The sequence below is a fragment of the Rhinolophus sinicus genome, linkage group LG07 (assembly GCF_036562045.2).
Source record: "Rhinolophus sinicus isolate RSC01 linkage group LG07, ASM3656204v1, whole genome shotgun sequence".
Lineage (NCBI taxonomy): Eukaryota > Metazoa > Chordata > Mammalia > Chiroptera > Rhinolophidae > Rhinolophus > Rhinolophus sinicus.
In genome coordinates, this window is record NC_133757.1 from 22,648,201 (window position 1) to 22,669,184 (window position 20,984).

General features: G+C 41.8%; 1 protein-coding gene across 2 annotated transcripts in view; it reads left to right on the forward strand.

Moving 5' to 3' along the window:
* The window catches only part of ARMH3 (armadillo like helical domain containing 3), a 142,836-nt gene that overhangs the window by 119,835 nt on the left and 2,017 nt on the right, over positions 1–20,984 (forward strand). For both annotated transcript variants that reach the window (XR_002136765.2, XM_019724983.2), the window contains exon 25: positions 18,943–19,059. Coding sequence is in view for 1 of the 2 variants with exons in the window: in XM_019724983.2 (XP_019580542.1) it covers positions 18,943–19,059 (117 nt within the window). In the remaining variant the exon portion in view is untranslated. The remainder of the gene's footprint in view (positions 1–18,942; positions 19,060–20,984) is intronic.

Sequence of the window (20,984 nt, forward strand, 5' to 3'; positions counted from 1 at the left end):
CCTCCCCCACTTCTGGCAACTGCCATTCTACTTTTTAAGAGTGGGCAAATCTATCTTGAAATTGGTGTTCCTTTCAACCAAGTGGCCCACGAGCTTGCTAAAAATTTCTCTACATACAAACTTGGGAATTTTCTGAGAAGATCAGAAAGGTGAACTACTGGTACCCCCATATGTCACAGGACCTTAGGAATATATACCCAGATTCCTAAATTTTCTACATTAGGAATTTTACAGAGTTTTACCTCCCATTATTTCTTTAAGTCTCCCCCTCTCACTAGGGCTTAGGATTTTAGATTCAGAGGAGGCCTGTACAATGTAATTACAAGAGGTATCTTCAAAAGTATTGTGACTGAGTATCATTCACTTGTGGGAGTAGGTTAAAGTAAATTAGGGAAACAAAAAATGCTTCACATCTGAATGAGTGAAGGTTGCATTAGATGCTAAGTATTAATATTGATGAGTATTTATGTCTGTTAGTAATCTTTCTAAACCTTTTTGATTTCCTCCTGATCCTAAGATAAGAGCTACTACGTAACTGCTGGGTATTTACATATCCTAATGAAACCTAGTTGGAGTGAGATACTAATAAAAGGAGAGCCCTAGTTTGTGGGGCAAGCATTGTTAGGGGCCCTGGGTGGCATCCATTACTTGAGAACATCTAGGAGAAAACCCAAAAAGGTCTTGAGGAAATAGCCTAAGAACTTCAAGGCTTAGGAGGAAAATGGAGCCTGATACTTCAGCGTTAGAGTTGTTGGCCCTTGGCATGTTACTAAATGTTTAACAACTGGTAGCAGGGCTGAGTGGTGGGAAGGGGACTGATTTGGAGTGTTGGGTGTGAATGCTCCCATTATGGCTGCCAGTGTGAAGCCAAGTGGCTCTCACAGTGCTTGAAAATTTGACACTCAGCTCTCACAGGCCAAGCACGCGTGAGCCAGCTCCAGTACCACTGGTGGTTCTGGAAGACTGAGAGAAGGGGGCTGTCACACACTGAGGCAAGGCTTTCTGAGCAGGAGGCAAGTGTGGTGTGTAAAGTTCTCCCCCAGGCAATCTGAGCCTGAGGCCTCTGAGCAGCCCACTCTGAGAGCTCCTGTGAAGTTTTCTAATCTTAGAACAGGGCCTTAACCACCATGGAAGGCACCCTTGGCAGAGACATGCTGGAGAGCTGAGATTTCAGACTCCCGCGGTAGCCATAACTCAGTTTCCTGTATTTGGCATCATGTTTTTCTACAACAGCCTGTGCTTTTGCACTGCTTCTCTGTAACCCTGAGTGATGGTTGCTGTGGGAACTCTTATTGAGTGCGAGCATGTGACGTGAGTGTTGGCTGTCTGACCCTGCCTTCCTGTTCCCTTTGTTTAGGTTCTGGCATTTCACTTGACTTGTTTGGCAGGAAAAAAAATTTTGATGTGAGTTGTTTGTTCACTGGATTCACTGAAGAAGGAAAGACAGAGTCTAAGGCAGAGGGACTTACCTCAGAAATCCTACAAGCTACTTACCTCAGAAATCAACTTTATGTTACGGTATATAGGGCATCTTGAGAAGGTCCACATAGAGGGTCTGCTGATTATGTGCTGCTAGGTTGGCCACTCTCTTATTTGAACCAGGAGGTAGGCTGCACTATCAGAGATATAGGAGACAGTATCTTGGATTTTAAAAGAACACATAAAAGGAAAGGAACAACTAGTAGTTATTGAGGTAGGCACTTTTACATGGATTATTGACTTGATTCTTACATCAACTATTTGAGGTAGGTACAGTTATCCACATTTTATAGATAAGGATGCTAAAGAGATGATTTGTTCAAGTTTACACAGCTGTTAGTGGCCATGATATGAACCTAGGTCTATCTGAGCTTTTTCCATTTCATTAGGTTGAGGCATGTATGACAACCTGAGCTTGTCAGGTATTCTGAAGGAAGGAGCCAGCCAGGGATAGGAAGGTGGATGCAGAAGCAGGGAGAGTGAAAATAACAGGGCTCATTCCTGGCTGTGGGGAAAGGACCTGGTTTGGGAAGGGCCCATTCAGGTGAGGAAAGAAAGTACTGGAGAGTTGTCCTGCCAGTTAGGCAGACATGCCTCAGTACAGGCTCCTAGCATAGTACGATAACTTTGTAAATGAGAGAAAAGTCTCTTTATTCCTTCTAAGCTTATTAGGAAGGTCACTATGAGAAATAAAGCTTTTCCACACACCAAAACAGCATGGTGTTTAAAAAAAAAAAGTTCTTATTTATTTCTTTTAATAGATAATATATTTATGTGGGTCAGAATCTAAAAGGTAGGACACTGAATTTTAATTATTTTTAAAGTAATAGTTCAATTTTGTTTCAAAAAAAGGCAAAATGAAGACTCAAAATTTATGTCCCACAACCAAGCTGGATGACAGAGGTCACTGGTGAAGGACTCAGCTTATTATTCATCTCTGCCACTGTCAGCATTTTCTCCAATTAAGAATGAGTTTTGAAATGCCCATCACCTACATTTCTGGTCTTCCTCAGTCAGGCTTCACTGCCAGTAAAACATCACTGGCAGTGCTTAGAAGGGATGGTGGAGCCCACGGGAATCCCCGCGCTTGGCAGCTTTTCAGGAGGTTACAGAAGACAGCAGGCCTTGCTTCTTGGTTTCATCTTAGAAGGATCCTTTGTCCTAGTTATTAGATAAGACTGTACAGGTAGGACTTCCCTCTTCAGGTTGCTTTTTAGCCACCTCCTTCCTTCCAAATAGATCTTTGGGAACTTTTATTTTATTTCCACCGAAACCTCCTCCCCAGGAAGTAGCTTAAAACTCTGAAAGGTACACTGAGAAAAAGCATGGTTTGCCACTGTTGTAAACATCAGAAGCCAGAAATGTTGCTATGCAAACATTTGTCTCTGTTGGAAGCTGTGTTAATTGGAAATGTTTTTGCTAAGTACCATAACAGCAATTTGACCTTTCACGGTGATCCTGCTCAAAGAAAGGTGCAATCTTGAAAATGACCCAGCCATCCAGAAGGGAAACTGTGGATAGACCACAAATGGCATTTCTGTTAAAGAATTCTGTCTGTTAGGGAGGAATAGATAAGTGAGGTTTGGCAGGGAGGCAGAGACCCCATTTCAAATTCCCAATGAATTAGGAGCAGAGACAGTGTTTTCTGTCTCCCTCCCTGAGATGTGATATGTTCCCAAGGAAAGAAACCTCAGGAGGGGAGGACAGAGACATCTGCATTTTGGTTTGAGCTGGGCTGCTGTTCCCCCTGCAATAAACCATAGAGAAGGAGAAGGCCTGATGTGGTATTTGTGTGTCATGTTCTCCCACCCCTGTTACCTTGGCTGCCTTTTAGTTTGATTGCATGCCTTGCTTGTGCAGGGTAAGGACCTGGGCATGTTGGATCTGTAATTAGTGCAAAGAAAAGCTTCACAAGGGGTGTCTAGGGCTTCAACCACATAAAGTCAGGGAGGTGGGGCACCTGCCCAGGGAAATTAAAGAAAGTCACTGTCACCACTCCTTTAACCAACTGATGGCCTCTCACTAATCACCCACTGTGAGGTTCATTATCTGGTCCACCTTGCTGAAGGTCAGAGCCAGTCTGTCAGATCAATAAATCTCAGGGCAATGGAGAGCCCTTTGGCAGCAGGCTTGAAAGACATGGATGGACTGGGGAAACTGGCCATCTAAAATTGGTTCTGAAATCGAGTTTGGTCCTGAAGTATATGAGATGAAAATAGAAAGGGAAAAAATCTTCTGCATATTGTATGCAGGGTGGCCGTATAGAGGAAACAGTGATGTTTTATACTAATAAAAGGCATCATCTTTCTCATCCTAAGAGATTCATGTCCACCTTTTAGATCGTTGTTTCCAAAGAATTGTATTGGATAATTGTGCCCTGGAGAGAGACTCAGGTTTTAGCTTCGATAGAAAGTCGCTGTAAGCACCCAGTGGGGGAGGGAGGGGCGGGAGGATGCTCCCTCAGCTGGGGCCTGGGATTTCATTAGCAGGTTGCTGTTTGTTCTAGTTGTTGTGGTATTGGCTCGTTTTCTGTTTTTTCTGCTGCTTTGAGCTGTTCTTAAAAAGAACCAACTTTGCCTCCGAAGGAAGCTTTCAGAGCCTGCTTTGGTCTAAGAATTCTCTGCTGCTGGGCGTCTTTGGTTAGTGCAATAAGACAAGGAATGGGTGCCCTAGCTTAAAGTTCCCCAGATTATTTCTTTTTTGTGTAAAAATACAGAAGTATCTGCTGTGTGCCAAGCTATAAAAATGCGAAAATCATATTTGCCCTTGAGGACTTCACAGTACTTTCCTGCTTAGACCTTTGCCTGTGTGCTCTGCCATAGACCTCACTCAGCGATGTATTTGACGTGCTTGCAGTAGCCCTACCTGACTCTTTATTAGCCTAAGGACAGATAAACCTTCCTGTTCTCCTCGTACTCTAGTGAAATACTGCCTCATTATAAATCCATAAAAGGTTGGCTAGTGGTCCTTATTTGGAGTGAGTTTTCACAGTGAGAGCCATGATAATTTCATATCTTTCATCTCTCAGTTTCATAAAAAAAGACAAAATCAGAACCTTGATTAGATGTCTTTGGAAATGACAGGACCCTGTAAAGTCCCTGAACTTGGTAAATGATTGGGTTTGTCAGAAGGTCTAGGTAAGTACACCCACTTAAAAAAAACGTCATGTGGCTGGTGCACAGCTGAAAATGATTCCAAACACCATTGATTGCTACCTGGAGTCCATTTAATTTGCCAGGGAGTAATGCCAGGGGTGGAGGAGTGGAAGAGAGGAGTGCAATGAGGGGAATCCTTGGCAGTGTCGAAGTACTAAGAACTCCTAGCTTAGGGCTACTGACCTCAGTCTGAATCATTCTTGCCCCAACCAAAAATGGAATAGTAAGACCCAAAAAAAGACATAAGCTTACTGCCATAGCCATGCCTTTTTTTTTTTTTTTTGACTAATCAGGATTTACTGGACTTATTTTTTATTCAACTTTATTGAGGTATAATTAACATACACTAAAATATATTTATGTAACCACCACCCACACCACAACCACAAAAAGCCTGCTAAGATTTTGATTGGAATTACATTAACTTTATAGATCAACTTGGAGGAAAATTGACACTAATAATATTGTTTCAAATCCATGAACATAATATGCCTTTCCATTTATTTAGATCTTTTAAATTTTCTCATTAATGTTTTATAGTTTTTTTAGCATACTGTTTTTTGCCTATTTTGTTCAGTCCCTAAATATTTCATTTTTATATTATATAAATGGTATATGATTAAATTTTGATATCCAATTCTTTTTTGCCAGCATATAGAAATACGATTATTTTTAAATTGACCTTTTCCCCTGCAACTTTGGTAAACACATTTATTATTTTTTTAGAGTCTTCAGAGTTTACTGTGCTCACAATCATATCGTATACAAATAAATTAAGTTTTACCACTTTCTTTAAAATCTGTATACATTTGATTTCTTTTTCTTTCCTGTTGCACTGGCTAAGACCTTCAGTACAACATCGAAGTGGTAAGAGTCGACACCCTTGCCAGATCTTCAGGAGAAAGCATTTAGTCTTTCATCGTTAAGCAGTATGTTAGCTGTAAGTTTTCATAGATTCCCTTTATTAGGTTGAGGGAGTTCCCTCCTATTCCAAGTTTGCTGAGAGTTTTTGTTATGAATGGATGTTTACTTTTGTCAGTACTTTCTCTGCACATATTGAGATCATATGGAGTTTTGCTGGATTTTTCTTTTTTTCTTTTATTCTACTAAAATGATGACTGATTTTTAAATATTCATCTAACCTTAAACTCCTGGGATAAACCCCTTTAGATCATGATACAATACTTAGTTTATATATTACAGAATTTGAGTTGCTAATATTTTGTTGATTATTTTTGTGTCACTGTTTATGAGGGATATTAGTTCATAGTATTTTTTTTTCTTCTTATAAATTTTATTGGGGAATATTGGGGAAACAGTGTGTTTCTCCAGGGCCAATCAGCTCCAAGTAGTTGTCCTTCGATTTAGTTGTGGAGGGTGCAGCACAGCTCCAAGTCCAGTCTCTGTTTTCAATCTTAGTTGCAGGGGGCACAGCCCACCATCCCATGTAGGAATTGAACCGGCACCTTATTGTTGAGAGCTCGCATTCTAACCAACTGAGCCATCCAGCCTCCCCTCTGGAAGTTCAGCGGTATCTCGTTGTCTTCAATCTAGTTGTGGAGGGTGCAGCTCACTGGACCATGTGGGAATCCAACTAGCAACCTTGTTGTCAGAGCTCACGCTCCAACCAACTGAGCCATCCGGCCGCCCTAGTTCATAGTATTCTTGTGATGTCTTTGTCTGGTTTTGGTATTAGAGTAATGCTGCCCTATAAAATGAGTTGGGGAATATTCCTTACTTCATTTTTAAGAAGAATTTATGTAAGATTGATAGTAGTTCTTGCTTACAATTAATAGAATTCACCAGTGAAGGCAACCAGACCTAGAGTTTTCTTTGTGGAAAGAATTCTTTTTTTTTTCAGCAGCAATCATTTATTGAACACTTACTATGTTACAGTGCAGTGCTAAGTGCCTTGTATGCATCATTCTTTTCAATCCTCACAATACTCCGTGAGATAGGTACTATTATCCTGCTTATTTTATAGCTAGGGAAAATGAAGCTTAAGGATGCTAGGGAGTAAGTGATTGAGTTGACTCCAAAACCAGCAGTGTTTGCTAGAATGGATGTGGGAAGAATTTTTACCCAATATTTTATTATGGAAAATTTCAAACATACAATAAAGTTGAAAAAATTGTATAATGAATACCAATATAACTACCACTTAGATTCTGTCATTTACATTTACTATACTTTATTACATATCTGATCCATAGGATGGATTTCCATCAGTCCATCTTATTTTTTATACATTCCACAGTAAATTGCATGTATCGGTATACTTCTGTGGTGAACATTTTAATTATTAATTCAATTTCTTCAACACATTTAGGGATTGTCAGGTTTTCTGTTCTTGAGCCTAAAACTATAATCTGTGTCTTTGAATAGGTTACTCATTCATGTAGGTTGTTGAATTTATTGGCATAAGTTCATAATACTCTCCTTTTTTCCTTTAAATGCTTATAGGATTTATCATTCATTATATGGACTCTGTGTTTTTTCTCTTTTGTTCCTGATCAGTCTGGCTAGAGGTTTATCAATTTTATTAATCTTTTCAAAGAATCAACTTTTAGTTACATTGATTTTCTTTTGTTTTTCTGTTTTGTATTTCATTGATTTATATGATTATCTTTCTTACTTTCTTTGCTTTGCTTTAGTTTAATTTGCTCTTTTTCTAATTTCTTAGGTAGAAACTTAGTTCATTGATTTTAATTATTGTTTTCTGATATAAAAACTTAGTGCTGTAAGTTTCCTATGTTAGCAACGTCCCACAAATTTTGGTATGCTCTGTTTTCATTTTTGTTCAGTTCAAAGTATTTTCTCATTTCTTTTGTAATATTTCGAAATCTGTTGTTTCATTTTCATTATTTGGGGATTTTTCCAGATGAATTTCTGTTATTAATTTCTTATTTAATTCCCTGGTAAACAAAAAATACATTCCATGTTATTTCAGTCCTTTTAAATTTATTGAGATTTGTTTTATGATCCAGCAAGTGATTTGTCTTATTGAATGTTCTATGTTCTGTTGTTGAGTAGAATTTTCTCTGTATGCCTTTAGGTCAAGTTGGTTGGTTTAAATCTTCTGTCTTTACTGATGTTCTGTCTACTTGTTCTATCAGTCACTGAGAAAAGTATTGGAACCTACAACTGTAATAGTAGACTTTTCTATTTCTTCTTTCAGTTCTGTCAGTTTTGCTTCATTTAGAGTTTTGAATCTCTGTTATTAGATGTACATACATACAGAATTGTCTTTGTAATGAGCTGACTCCTTTACCATTTTGAAATTTCACTCTTTATTCCTGATAATATTCCTTGTTTTGAAGTCTCCTTTGTCAGATATTAATATATCAATTCTACTTTGTTTCAGTTAATGTTTATATGGCATATCTTTTTATCTCTTTTTACTTTCAAACTATCTGTGTCTTTATATTTTAGGCGGATTTCTTTGAGACAGCCCATAGTTGGGTCTTGATTTTATATCCAGTCTAACATCTCTGCCTTTTAATTGAAAAAAGGGTTACAGTTAATATATTTATCAAGACGGCTGAGTTAAAATCTGCCATCTTGCTTTTGTTTTCTATTTCTCTCATCAGTTTTTTTATTCATTTTTTTCTTTTTCTGCCTTCTTTTGGATTAACTGAGTCTATTTAATACTCCATTTTATGTCCACTATTGACTTTTTACTATACGTCTTCATTTAATTTTTTTTTTCTTTTTGTTGTTTGCTGTAGGGCTTACAATATACATCTTTAACTTACCACAGTGTACCTTCAAAATAATGTTATAGTACTTCATATAACAAGTAATAACCTAGTAATTTCCATTTGCCACCATCCTGTCCTTTGTACTGGTGTCATACATTTTTCTTCGAGCTTTGTTATAAATTTCACAGTACATTGTTTTTTTTGCTTTAAAGAGTCAATTATCTTTTTTTCCTCGGTTTTAAATTTATGTAAAAGTGTTTTATAATTACCCATGTATTTACCATTTCTAGTGTTCTTTATTTCTATTTATAGAACCAGATAATGTAATTTTCCTGCTGTCAGAAGAACTTCTTTTAATATCTGTTGGAGTGTACGACTGTTGACAACACATTCTCTCGGATTGTTTGTTTGAAATGGTCTTCATTTCACCCTCATTTCTGAAAGAGTTTTTTGCTGGATAGAGATTTCTAGGTTAACAGTAGTTTTTTCTTTTGGCAGATATCATTCTGTTGTTTGCTGGCTTGTATAGTTTCTGATAAGAAGTGTGAATTCTTATCTTTAGTCCTCTGTACATAATGTGTTTTTCCCCTGATGGCTTTGTTAACTCTTTAACACTGATTTTCAGCAATTTTATTATGATGTGCGTTACAGCTTCCATTTTGTTCTTTGTTACATTCTTGGTTATCTTTAAATATTTGAACATTTATACTCATATTTATAATAGTTCTTTAAATAATTCTTGTTACCAATTCTATCATCTCATTTCTGGGTCTATTTCTATTGACTGATGTTTTTCTTGATTATAAGTCACATTTTCCTGCTTCTTGACATGACTGGTAATTTTTTAAGAGATACTGCTCATTGTGAATGTTACGTAGTTGAGTGCTAGATTTTCTTTATTAAATAGTGTTGGACTTGATTCTGGAAGGCAGGTAAATTATTTGTGGAGCAGCATGATCCTTTTGAAATTTAATTTTCTGGTGTGGTGATCTTTTTTCTCCCAATTTTATTGACATAGAGCACTGCATCCTTTGAGATATATACAGCGTAATGACTTGACTCATATATATTGTGAAATAGTTACCACAATAAGATTAGTTACCATGCATTATCTCATAGATACAAAAAAAATTTTTTTTTCCCCTTGTGGTGGGAACTCGTAGGATTTACTCTCTTAACAACTTTCAAATGTATCATACAGCATTGTTAACTATAGACATCCTGTTGTGCACTGTATCCCCAGTATTGGTTTATCTTATAACTGAAAGATTATACCTTTTGATCACCTTCATCCATGAAACTTCTTTTTAATCTTCGGGTAAGTTTAGGAAAGTTTACTCTAGGACTAGTTTTTAGTTCCACTACTAAAGTTTGACTGTACTGGAATCTCTTTTGAATATCCTAGGTGTTCAGCAGGTACTTTTCATTCAGGTTGGTCAGAATTCAGACACCTGCCAGTCCTGTGTGAGCTCTGAGAATTGTTCAGCTTACAGATCCCCAGGCATTTTTTGGTTGGACTTCATTGAGTTTTACCCTACACCTGCAATCCTTATGATCAGCAATGGATTCACGGAGAAGACAGCAAATTTCTGAAGCTCGTTTCTTTGCCTAACTCCTTCCTTGCTGGTAATTTGCCTCACAAGTTCCGGCCAGCTCTGCCTCCCCAAACTCTGAGGTGTCTCCTTAACCCAGCAAGACTATCATGCTCACCTTGTGTTTTCTTTCTCTTAGGATTCCTGTCCTGCACTACTATCCAGTGTCTGAAGTTATTTCTTTCCCAGTTCTCAGTTACTCCCTCATGACTAGAAGTGGAAGTCCTGAACTACTTTAAAATATTACAATATACCCAGAGTTACCCAGTTGAATTTTTAAATTTCACACGCTTTTCAGGGAACTTTTCCTTGCTTTATTCATATATATTGTCCTATTTTGCTTCATTCTCTTTCTTCCTCATTTTTCAGTACTAGAGGGGAGAATCTTGAATCGATATTGGAAATGGTATATATCCTGAGCATATTAATATTCTTTTTAAGGTAATCCTCTAAAAGGTATCTCTTCCCTTTCCCCATTTTTCCCTTCTATTCTTGGGCCCAGGTCCCAGCCTTACATTGATCATTTACAAAGGTTTGACCCTCGAATCTCTCAAAACAGCAAGGAGAACTGAAACGTGAAGCTCTTGGGTAGCTGATATTTTGTCCTTATTAACTGCCTGCTTGGTCACTCTTTTAGGCTTTGTTCATCTGGATGTGACCAAGCTTTGTCCTTAAGGTTAAGCAGACAGTAGCATCTAAAGGAAGCTAACAGTCTTCTCTGGGTACTAGTTAGCCTTGGAGCTCAGGAATCTGTTTCTTCTCCTAGTCTTTTGAGATGCAAATCTGTTGATTATGCAAACAAGTGCTAAAATTAGCGCAGCAAGACTTTGAACCTGGCTATTCAAAGATCACCACGTGTGTCAGGTTAGGTTGTTTCGGACAGTTTATCTGTGGAGTACACTGCACAGTTGAACTGAATTTGCGCAATTGAAAAATCATTGCTAATTTGAACACACCTCACAGGAGCATTTCAGAATAGATCAAACCTGATTTATAAGAAATTAAAACTATAGATTGTGTGTTTTGGGAGTAAAGTGACATTCTTTCTCACCCTTTCGACCTTTTCCTCTTCCTTTGTGCAGGACTTAACTTTTTCAGTGTCAGGGCTGGGCCTGGACAGTCTGACCTTGAGGTGATGGGCCCTGATGTAGCCTAAGCTGTCAGTGCCACTCAGACCTGTCAGAGCTAATGGCCCTCCCTAGAGCTGCTGGGGCCCTGCTTGCTGGTGGAGAATTTTGTGCTCAGAATTAGCTGACACAGAAATGTAAAGTGGAGGAGGTGGTAGACAAAATAGAAGAGACCTGGATTCCTTAACTATCCCTGTCATAAAAGGTGTGACACGATTTTTAACCGGGCTGCACATTCCCTGGTCAGTTTTGCAGCTGACTCCAAACCACGCTTAGTGCTACTGGCTCATCCCTATAATTTGCTTCCATCTGCAGGTGTGCCCTTCCGTGGTGTTTTATTTGAGTCCCTGTTTTGCCTGTTAGCTTCTTTAAGGCAGGACTTGGCTCTAAGGCAGGGGTGTCCAAACTTTTTTCAACGTTTTTCACCAAGGGCCATATGCGGTAAAATACACAAACAGCCGGGCCCCTCACTCGAGGTGAAGTATGTATTGCCTCACCTGGTTTATTTAAGTAAACTAAATATATTTTTGGAATTTTCTGCGGGCCAATTGAAAATGGATTGCGGGCCGCAGTTGGCCCGCGGGCCGCAGTTTGGACACCCCTGTTCTAAGGGCTTTAGAAACCTCAGTGCTGAGAACAGTGCTGGGTGTACTATAATGGCCTAACTCTAATCTGATTGTGTGACCTTCATGAGAGATTCCTTTCCTTTTTGGTTGGGCCTGAGTGTTACTAAATTAGTCCACAGGAATGTTGAATGTTTACTGTTTCTTAGGACTCTGTTAGGCATTGTGGAAAATCTATAATGTAACACCGGGTCTCTTTCTTCAGGGTGCTGAGAATCTAGCTGTGACACAATTTCAGCGAGAAAATCAATGGTAGTAGCATGTTTGTTTCTCTCAGTGAAGGCCTGCCAATTTGCCTGTCTACACCTACTAATGCACAAACCTTAAAGCAGTGTGTTCTTTCCTCCACAGGAAATCCCTCATTGGTAAGCCTGCAGAGGACAAGTCTCTTCCAGAAAGTCAGGGAGGGGAGCATTTGCTCATTTGTGGCAGGGGGTGGAATTTCAGGTCCTAAAAAGCAGTTATTCATGGAGTCATGTTAAAATGAAAGAGATAATAATAGCAGCTATGCTTATTAAGCACTTTCTGTTCGTCAAGCAGTATGCTTGGCACTTTATAGTCTGTATGATACAACCAGCTCTGTATGATGAACATCATTATTATTCCCATTTTACAGATGAGAAAAGTGAGGTTCACCTGCCTCCACCCTATGTAAATTTGAAAATTATTGGGTATTGGTCGGAGTACTGTTTCAGGCCCCAGGTACAACTGGACCCAGTAGTGACCCATCAAGGTCTTTACTTGGAGAATATCTTTGCAGTGCTTCCTGTTTAGCTTTAACTAGTCCTGAATTTGTAAGAATAAATATGAAGGAAGAAAAATTGGCTTTTTGCTTCTCTATCATCAGAATTCCCCTTCCAAGTTGTCCAACACCAAAACACCACTTAACTTGTAAGAATGCCACTGAGAAGGTATACTTAGAGTGGTGAAATTGTAAGGCTAGGGACAGACCTTTATTGCTTCTGAGAGAAAAGAGGGTTGTTCCTCATTAGGAGACACATAACCAGTTCTGGGGAAGGTCTGGTTTGGGGAAAGTAGATGAAAGATGGAAAACTAGGTTAGGTCCCTTCAGAGAAAATGAAAGAGCAGGTCTCTGATTTCTCTTCAGTCTCTTGCCAAAATTTATAGAGCATTTCAGACTTATAACAAATCCAGAGAAGGGAGTCAGGCAATGCCTTGAGTAGGTCATTTCCATTAGATAGGAAAAGGTTATCTTCCTCTGCGTTTGAGGAAGTTTACTGGGTAATAGAAGGAAAAAGGTTTCAGTCTTCCTGGCTGAGAAATGGCATATTTGACTTATGTTGTTCTTCCACAGATGAGAGGGAGACCTCAGTCTGCATTCCCCATAAAAATTGCCTGGAACTACTTGGACCTTCCTCTCCTGTCCTCTCTGGTAGTCCCATTTGCCACTGGCCATTATTGAAGACCTGCCCAATCTGTGCTCAGCACGATTTCTTTCAGAGACAAGACATTATGCTAGAGCAATGAACAGTTTAGTGGGGTGACATGGACAGCAAACCCAGCTGTTCAGACCATCTTGGTTCTGTGGGCACCAGGATAGGTTTGTTCCAAATCTGGAACCATAATGAAGGATGAACTTCATTTCCCAACAACTTGCCGTGGAACAACCTGTTTCATTATTTCTCCACCATCAACTTGCAGAATAAGCAGTGCCAGGTCAGCTCCCTCTAACTGATGGGAGAAGGAAGCAAAGGTAATGCCCAGACTTATGCCTGGTGATGCTCTTGTTAGTGGTTTCAAGCTGTCCTTTCCTGCTTTGTGGAAGAAAATGGGGCCAAAAAAATCATAATCTCTAACTAGAGAATATGTATCTGAAATAGAGCAAATGTCCAGAGTCTAGTGGGAGAGATAGATGAAAATTACCATGAAAAACCCTCGAAAATGCCTTCATCTTCTTTCCTCCCTTGAACTGCTGTATGTTTCAAATTATCCAGAGATTAAAGACCTTTTCATTTCAAGCTTCTAAATGGGTACTCAGTAATTACAATAGCGACCAAAACCAGATTTTGCTGGTGAGTTTGGAGTAGTCTGTAAAGTTTGGTTGGTGGTTTATGCCAACTGCAGCAGGGCTGACGGCCCTGGAGCCCAAAGGACCTGGTCGTCATTAAAGCTCAAACATCAAACCGGCCTTCATCAGGTTGCCTTCCCTGCCCTCCACAGATCATGCTTCCCACTTCTTAGGAGTGGATTTGAATTCCTCGAATGTTTGTTCTCTGAGAGATCAAGTTTAGCCTGTAAATTCAGGAACATGTCCCAAATTAGACTAGCCTGCCAATATGGGAAGAGCACTGGATTAGGAGTGAGAAAACTGTTTTCCAATCCCAGCGTTGTGTCTGGGCAATTTACAATCTTTGTGGATATCTGTTTCTTCATCTGTAAAATGAGGGCCATGTATTAGGTAGGTGATTTCAAGGTTCCTTGCAGAACTATATAATTTCTATAGTTCTATCACTATGGTAACACTCTGGCAAAAAGAGGTATGCTTGCCTTCCATGTCACTGTCCTCCAGTCTTAGTGATGATAACTCAACACGTTGCTTGCCACCATTTAACCACCTAATTCATCTTATTTGAATACATAAAATATTTTCTCTTCCTGTTTTTCTTCTTTGTTTCCATCTCAGTAGCCTTCATTTATTTGGCACCTTCTATTGGCCAGATGCTATCATTATATTTTATATCATTTATATCATTTATTTCATATGTTTCCTCTAATCTTTATAATACTATAAGAAAATATTGTGGTGATGATGACTATTTTACAGATAAAGAAACTAAAGCTCAGGCAGGTCAAGGTCATATAACTAGTAAATGTTGGTGCCAAAATTTGAACCCAGGTTTCTGATGCCATAGCCTCTTTTTCATTACATCTCACTGCAATCTTGTTACATTCCATGTTTATTTCCTTTTCTATAAGAAGTCTCAGTGAGTTTCTCTATTGGTATCTCGTGGTTTCATCCTCATTTGACAGCTTGGCAGAGAAGGCCATACATGTTGTCTGGGCTGGGGGTAGGCTGTTGGCAGCCTTAAATACTCTCCCCAAATAGGTTATACTGTAGATACCAGTTCAAACTGAGTAGGTAACGAACACAAACTTGCTGTCAGATCACACCCTATTACTTAGTTTTCCCCTAATTCTCATGCTGCTGGGAATTCAGTCCAACAGAGATTTAAGACCAAGCAATTTTTCAGACACAGGGCAAAGCCCTCTGACATAAAGATTGGATAGCCATTGTTAGGAGCTTTTCCAACTTGACTGTTCTTCTCCTTTGGTGCTGTCTTCAGGCTAGAAGTTATTTCCCATTTCAAAGACTCTGTTAAAAAAATGGGGCACAGGCCACTAAATAGTCTGTGGGGGAATGCCCATTGTGTGTCCTCAGGGGAGGGTATGTGTGTGTCTGAAACCTCGTCAGCAAATTTGAACTAACTTTGTGTACTGGGATGTCTCTCCTTCCTGATCCTGATTTGGCCAAGAGCCTCATAACCTGTATGATGCAAGGCTGGCCTCTGTGGATGTCTTAGCATTACCAAGACTCGTTGGCAGTGCGTACTGAGCATTCTCTGACTTATGACTGACGCAGTGTCATTTACCCTCAGTACAGTGGCATCATTATGGGAAGCCTGCTTTCGTATGCAATAGGGAAATGAGGTCTCCTCCTCACCAGAATCTGCCATAGGCTGACTGAAGATGTACAAGGCCCTAGATCCAGGCTTGTGGTTAAAACTATCTGATGTCACACAGTGTGAGAGATATAAATGATAAACGTCTAAGTTTTGCTTTGTCTTGTGCACCTGAAACTAATTAAAAATAAATAAAATTTAAAAAAACTAAAAAAAACTATCTGATGATAAGCAGAACTACCAAATGCCCACAGTCATCAGAAAGAAGCTTTCATCAGAAAATCAGTAAGCATTTATTGACTGTTTACTATGTGCCAGACATTAGACAATCATCTCATTTCATCCTCACATCAGCCTTATGAGGTAGATAGTGTTATAGCCATTTTACAGATAAGAAAATTGAGGTTCAAAGAGATTAAGTAATGTATATATGTTAACACATTAATGTGTATATGTTTACACATAGTGGTCGATGGGACCAAAATTCAGGTCTCTCCTACCTCAAGACCTATGTCAGGCCCTTCCTCTCCAGGAACCTCAGAGGAGGGGTTTAGGTTCCTCCCTCCCTCCAGTTTGTTCTTCCCTAAACTAAGGCCATTTGTGTCTTCCACTTAAATCCAGAAGATGTTCCTTTGTGGTGAACTATCATTTATGCAGATAGGATCTTTGAGATAGTTTGAAATAGGTAGGTACTTCCCGGGCTGTGAAGACAGTTACTCTTGAGTCCCGGGAGCTGTCCGGGTAGCTGTGTAGCCATTGGGATAATATGTTTCCATCACTTGTATATTACTTTCAGGAACTCAAAATTTTGATTCCCATGTCATTTTAGGAAGGTGAATTCACGTTCCATTTTATAGAGCGAAGGGCTAAGGCTAAGAGAGGTTAGGTGAATTGTCTGAGATCCCATAGTAAGAGTGGGACTCCCAGTTCAGTTCTATCAGGCCCCTTGCCAGGACGTAGGTTCCTGTCTGTGGAGGGTCATAGGTGGGGATGTAAGGACTCCTTAGAGAGCGTATAGCCTATAGGTGATTTACTGACTTTGGAGCTACCTTGAGCTGAGGTGATAGGCATGGTTCTGGGAGGCCCATAAACCCAACGGCTGATGAAAGAAGGTGGGCTTATACTTGGGAGATAGACTGTTACCTGATGGATTAGGGAGCGAATCTCAGCCTAGGAGGGACCAGGAAGCCTGAGAGTGAGGCTGCAAATGATAGTAAAACCTAAGGCCTTCAGGCACAAGTGTTCTTGGAGGTTGTCCTCCGACTGAGTGTTGCCCTTGCCACGTCCCAGGCCAGTGTTGAGCGTGAGGCCCAAATGGGACATGTTCCTAAAGTTTGAAACCACAGAAAGCAAAGTCCCAGACTGGGAAAGTACCCCTAGTGATCCAAAGTCCCGAGTGGGCTAGAGCCCAGACCTGAGCTTAGAATGTCTTGTTCTCTTGGGAATTTAAGAGAAGTGATGGGGGGAGAGAGGTGGGAGATGAGGATAAGGGGGATCAAATATATGGTGATGGAAGGAGAACTGACTCACAGTGGGTAAACACACAGTGGGATTTATAGATGATGTAATACAGAATTGTACACCTGAAATCTATGTAATTTTACTAACAATTGTCACCCCAATAAATTTAAAAAAAAAAAAAAGAAGTGATGAGGGCAGGAGATGGCAGAGGCTGGGTGAACTAAAGGGCAACTTTCCCGTGGGTAAAAGAGCGCAAAAGGAAGTAAGAGGAGCGCTGAGAGTATGCATTAAGTCCGTCAAGGCCCCTGGTTTCCTTCCAAGTTGCTGATAGCTCGGGCTTTACTGGGAAAGGAAAAAACTCCGTGTTCTGACTGAGATTTTAGATCTTCCACTTTGTCCTAGCAAGAAGAGAAAGCCCAGGTGATCCAGGCAGCCTTGCCTGAGGCTCTCAGGATGTAGCACCTCTTGACATGCTACACCTTCTTCTCAGAAATTGGCTTAGCTTGGTATTTGTCTTTTGGTACCTGACACCCCTCAGGGAAAGCTGAGCCCAAGTTGCTGGGTCCTGAGCATTGCTGATGCTGCTCATTGTTCAGGGTTTGGGAAAGCATTTATTATTCTGTTCTGCCTGATTCCTGGGCGCTGCTTCCATCTGGGAGGAATTTTGCCTTTTTCCAGGCCTGAGCCATTCACTTCTGAGCCAAGACCTTGGCTGTAGATATTCCAGTCACAAGCGTAGCCCATATGCGGGAGGGGACCAGGTTATTTTGCAGGTGACTGCCATTGCTGGGTACTGGTCCTCCTGCTGACAGACCTGACAAATGGAATTAGAAGCAAAGGAGCCAGCCCATGCTGGGGTCTGGGATACATAGCCAGGCAAAGTCACCGTGAGGAGCTGGGTATCTGGAGGTAATGAACCTAAGCTTGGGCCAGACCTTTGTCCTAGCTGCCCCTTACCCCCAAACTCAGAGACACAAGCCTTCCGTGTGTTCGCCATCCATATTCTCTCCTCAGGAATTCTGGGTAGGCAGAAGTGTGTTTGCTACCAAGTGAAATCTGCTTTGGTACAAGACTGAATTGGTGAGGAAAACAGCCCAGAGGCACGTTTGCACCCCTCAGGAGTCCATCTTCATTTAGCTTATTCCCTCACCGCTCTCTGCTGTTAGAGCTAAGCCTCCCTCATCACTCACTCATTCCTCCCAAGTTCCCTACTGAGCTGGGAGCTCTCCATAACCTCATAGACTTCCCTCGCAGGTCAGATCAAGTTGCAAAATGGCTATCACCCAGATTACCAGAGTGAACAGTCAGTCATTCCCTCTTCTGGTCTCTCCTTTCTGCCCAGCGCATTTCTTCTAACTTGAGGTAGTGCCTCTCTTCCTGTCTTTGCCTCTAATTCATGGTTTGATAAACTGTTAACATCAGGAGTGACTACGGTAGTCCTTTCCTTTTGGAACCACAGAAATCCAAGGTTCCTAGAGTCAGTGGAGGTTTGCATCCCCACCATAGAAAGTCAGAGAGAGGCACGGTGGGGAAGAAACCCTCCTCATCAGAACACAAGATGAGGTTACCTCTAGCTTAGTCTAGAAAGTATCCTGAATACCCCGAGGCTGGGATAGCCAAAAGTTTGATTCAGGTAATGGATAGGAAGACTGAGCTGGCATTGAGAGATGAAAACAACTGGCAGATGGTGCTGAGTGAGGGACATCCCAGAACTGAAGAAGTGTAGTTAGTTCCCAGCAAGGGAAAGGAAGGAGACATTGGCAAAGTCTTACTCAGCAACTGTGACAGCCTGGCCAGAGAAAGCTGCAGGATATGGCTGAGAACAAATTTATGGTATGGAGACAGTGGTGAGCTTAGACACTCACTATTCTGTCACCTCTTTTCATGTTCTTTTACCATACCCAGAGTAAACAGCCTTGGTGGCCAGGCCGGACTGGTCAGGAAAAGCAGGGCATGAAGAGGTTACAAAGTGGTCCCAGAAACCTGAGCAATTGCTCCCTGTGGCCAGGGTTTTTCCTGGGTGATAGGAAGTGAGCAAGGTCTTTTGGAGGTGTTGCCCCAGACTAAATCCAATGCAATAGGGCAGCAGGCGGGGCATGCATTGGGGCCAGGTGACCTCAGGTTTGCCTGGCCTAAGCCTGCCTGGTCTCTGATGTCCCCCAGGTGTTAGAGGTAGTGCGAGCCAACTATGACACCCTCACGCTGAAGCTGCAGGATGGCCTGGACCAGTATGAGCGCTATTCGGAGCAGCACAAGGAAGCTGCCTTCTTCAAAGAGCTGGTGAGTCTGCCCTGCTTTGGTCTCTACTTGTGTCTTTTGGGGGCCCTTTCCCAGCCACTGGGTTCTACTGTGCAAGTGAGCATCTTGGGAACAACTACAGTTTGCCAGAGGCTGATGAAATAAAGACTTGAGGAGTCTGTGGGGATTGGGTGTGTGACTTCTCTCCCAAAGCAGTCCAGGACCTGGCAGTGAGAGAACATACTCCCCAGGGTACTGGTGCCAGGCTGGGAAAGGAGCGAAGCCTGAAGCAGCATTGCCCACCTCTCTTCTGCAGCCATGGAGATCGCCCTTGCACAGCTCCTGCTGGGCCTGGGGTTTCACGTGTGTTCCCAGTGGCACCTCTGGCTCATTACTCCTTATCCTGTCCTCAGAGCAACTAATGAGAGTAATTGATTCATCACCTTCTTACATAGTTGCTTCCTAAATTTCTAACTGGTTCCTGGTCTGAGTGCCCTCCCAATCTGTTCTCCAATCTTCACTCCTTACCTCCGTTCCCACTTTCCAACTCAGTTGCCTGCAGCCCCCATCATTGGCCACCTGGATGGAACCAGTGAGCCTTTGCTCTGCCTCATGTCCTACTCTACCTCCCAGTCAGCCTCACGGAGCTGCTCTCCCCACTGATGGTCCCTCTCCTGCCCTGTGCTCAGAGCTTCTCCCAGGAAAAGCTCAGTCTCCCTATAGTCCTGCCAGTCTGTCTGCATCCTGGCTGGAGGCTGAGCCCAGGACACACAGGCCTCATACCTACTTCCCATGTCCTCAGACCTCCCGCTCTGGGCAGAAATCGCATCAGCCCAGCTTTTCCTGCCCCGTGCCGAGTCCATGATAAAGGCGCTGGAGTTGAGCTCATCTGTCTTGTGCTAAACACAGCCCAGCTCTGACCCTGACATGACATTGCTGGGATTTTGGACTTCCCCTGGGTACAGAAGACATGCTCTGGGGTGACTTCATTGGCAAAAGGGAAGCCATTAGTGTAAGGAGATAGCAGAGTATTTTTAGGGGGTGGTTAGCAAGTCTTGAAGTTGATGTGGGAGAACTACCGGCAGCCAAGAGTTAACAAAGAGAGTAAGTTACTGGGAGATGAAGAGGGCAGTGCAGGAGAGAGTTAGAGGAGCTCTTTCTCAGGCCCCCTGGCACTAGCCTCTAGCTACTCACTTCTCCTTATATCTGTACCTCCGGCGCAGGGAGCAAAGAGGGTCTGGTTGGGTTTGGAGCTAATGAGCTTGAGCTGCCTGCTGTTCGCCATGCTGCCCTTTCCTCTGCTTCCAGCCTGGCCACTTCATTAAGCTTCCCACAGCAAAACAGAAATCGAAGGAAGCCTCCCTGAACTTTGGGGCCCAGCACAGATAAACATTCTTTTTCTCCCTTCCCCCATCCCCCAGTTTGTCTGTCATACAACGTTCACATCTATTTCCCATGAACGAATCTCCTTCCAGAGTCTGCTGGATCGCTCTTAGAAAGCACTTAGAGTGGGGAGGTTGGCCCTCTGGCCCTTCTCCACAGGTCAGGTCTTTTCCCTGCTGACAGGCACCGCTTCCTGCAAGGTTCTCAGTCTACTGGTAGAAAGCATGTGAGGTGAGTGGGGGTGGGGGACACAGCACGGGTATACCCCAGACTTTCCTCAAAAGTGAGGAGGCATCTTTGTGGTATGGAAAGAGTGCCAGACTAGAAGTTAAGAAACCTGGGTCCTGCCCCAAGCCTGGGACTCACCAGCTATATGACCTGATCCCAGTCATTGGCCTTCTTGGATCGTCTGCCTGCCACCTATGCCAGACAAGGGCTGCATCTCTACATGTTCTTTCCAACCCCAAAAAGTAGATCCATACAAAGGGGGAGTGAGGAGACCAGAAACACATCCAAAGGGAGGTAGCTCCAGAGCGTGAGTCTGCTAGTATCGGTTTCTCCTGCTCCATTAGACCACTGACCAG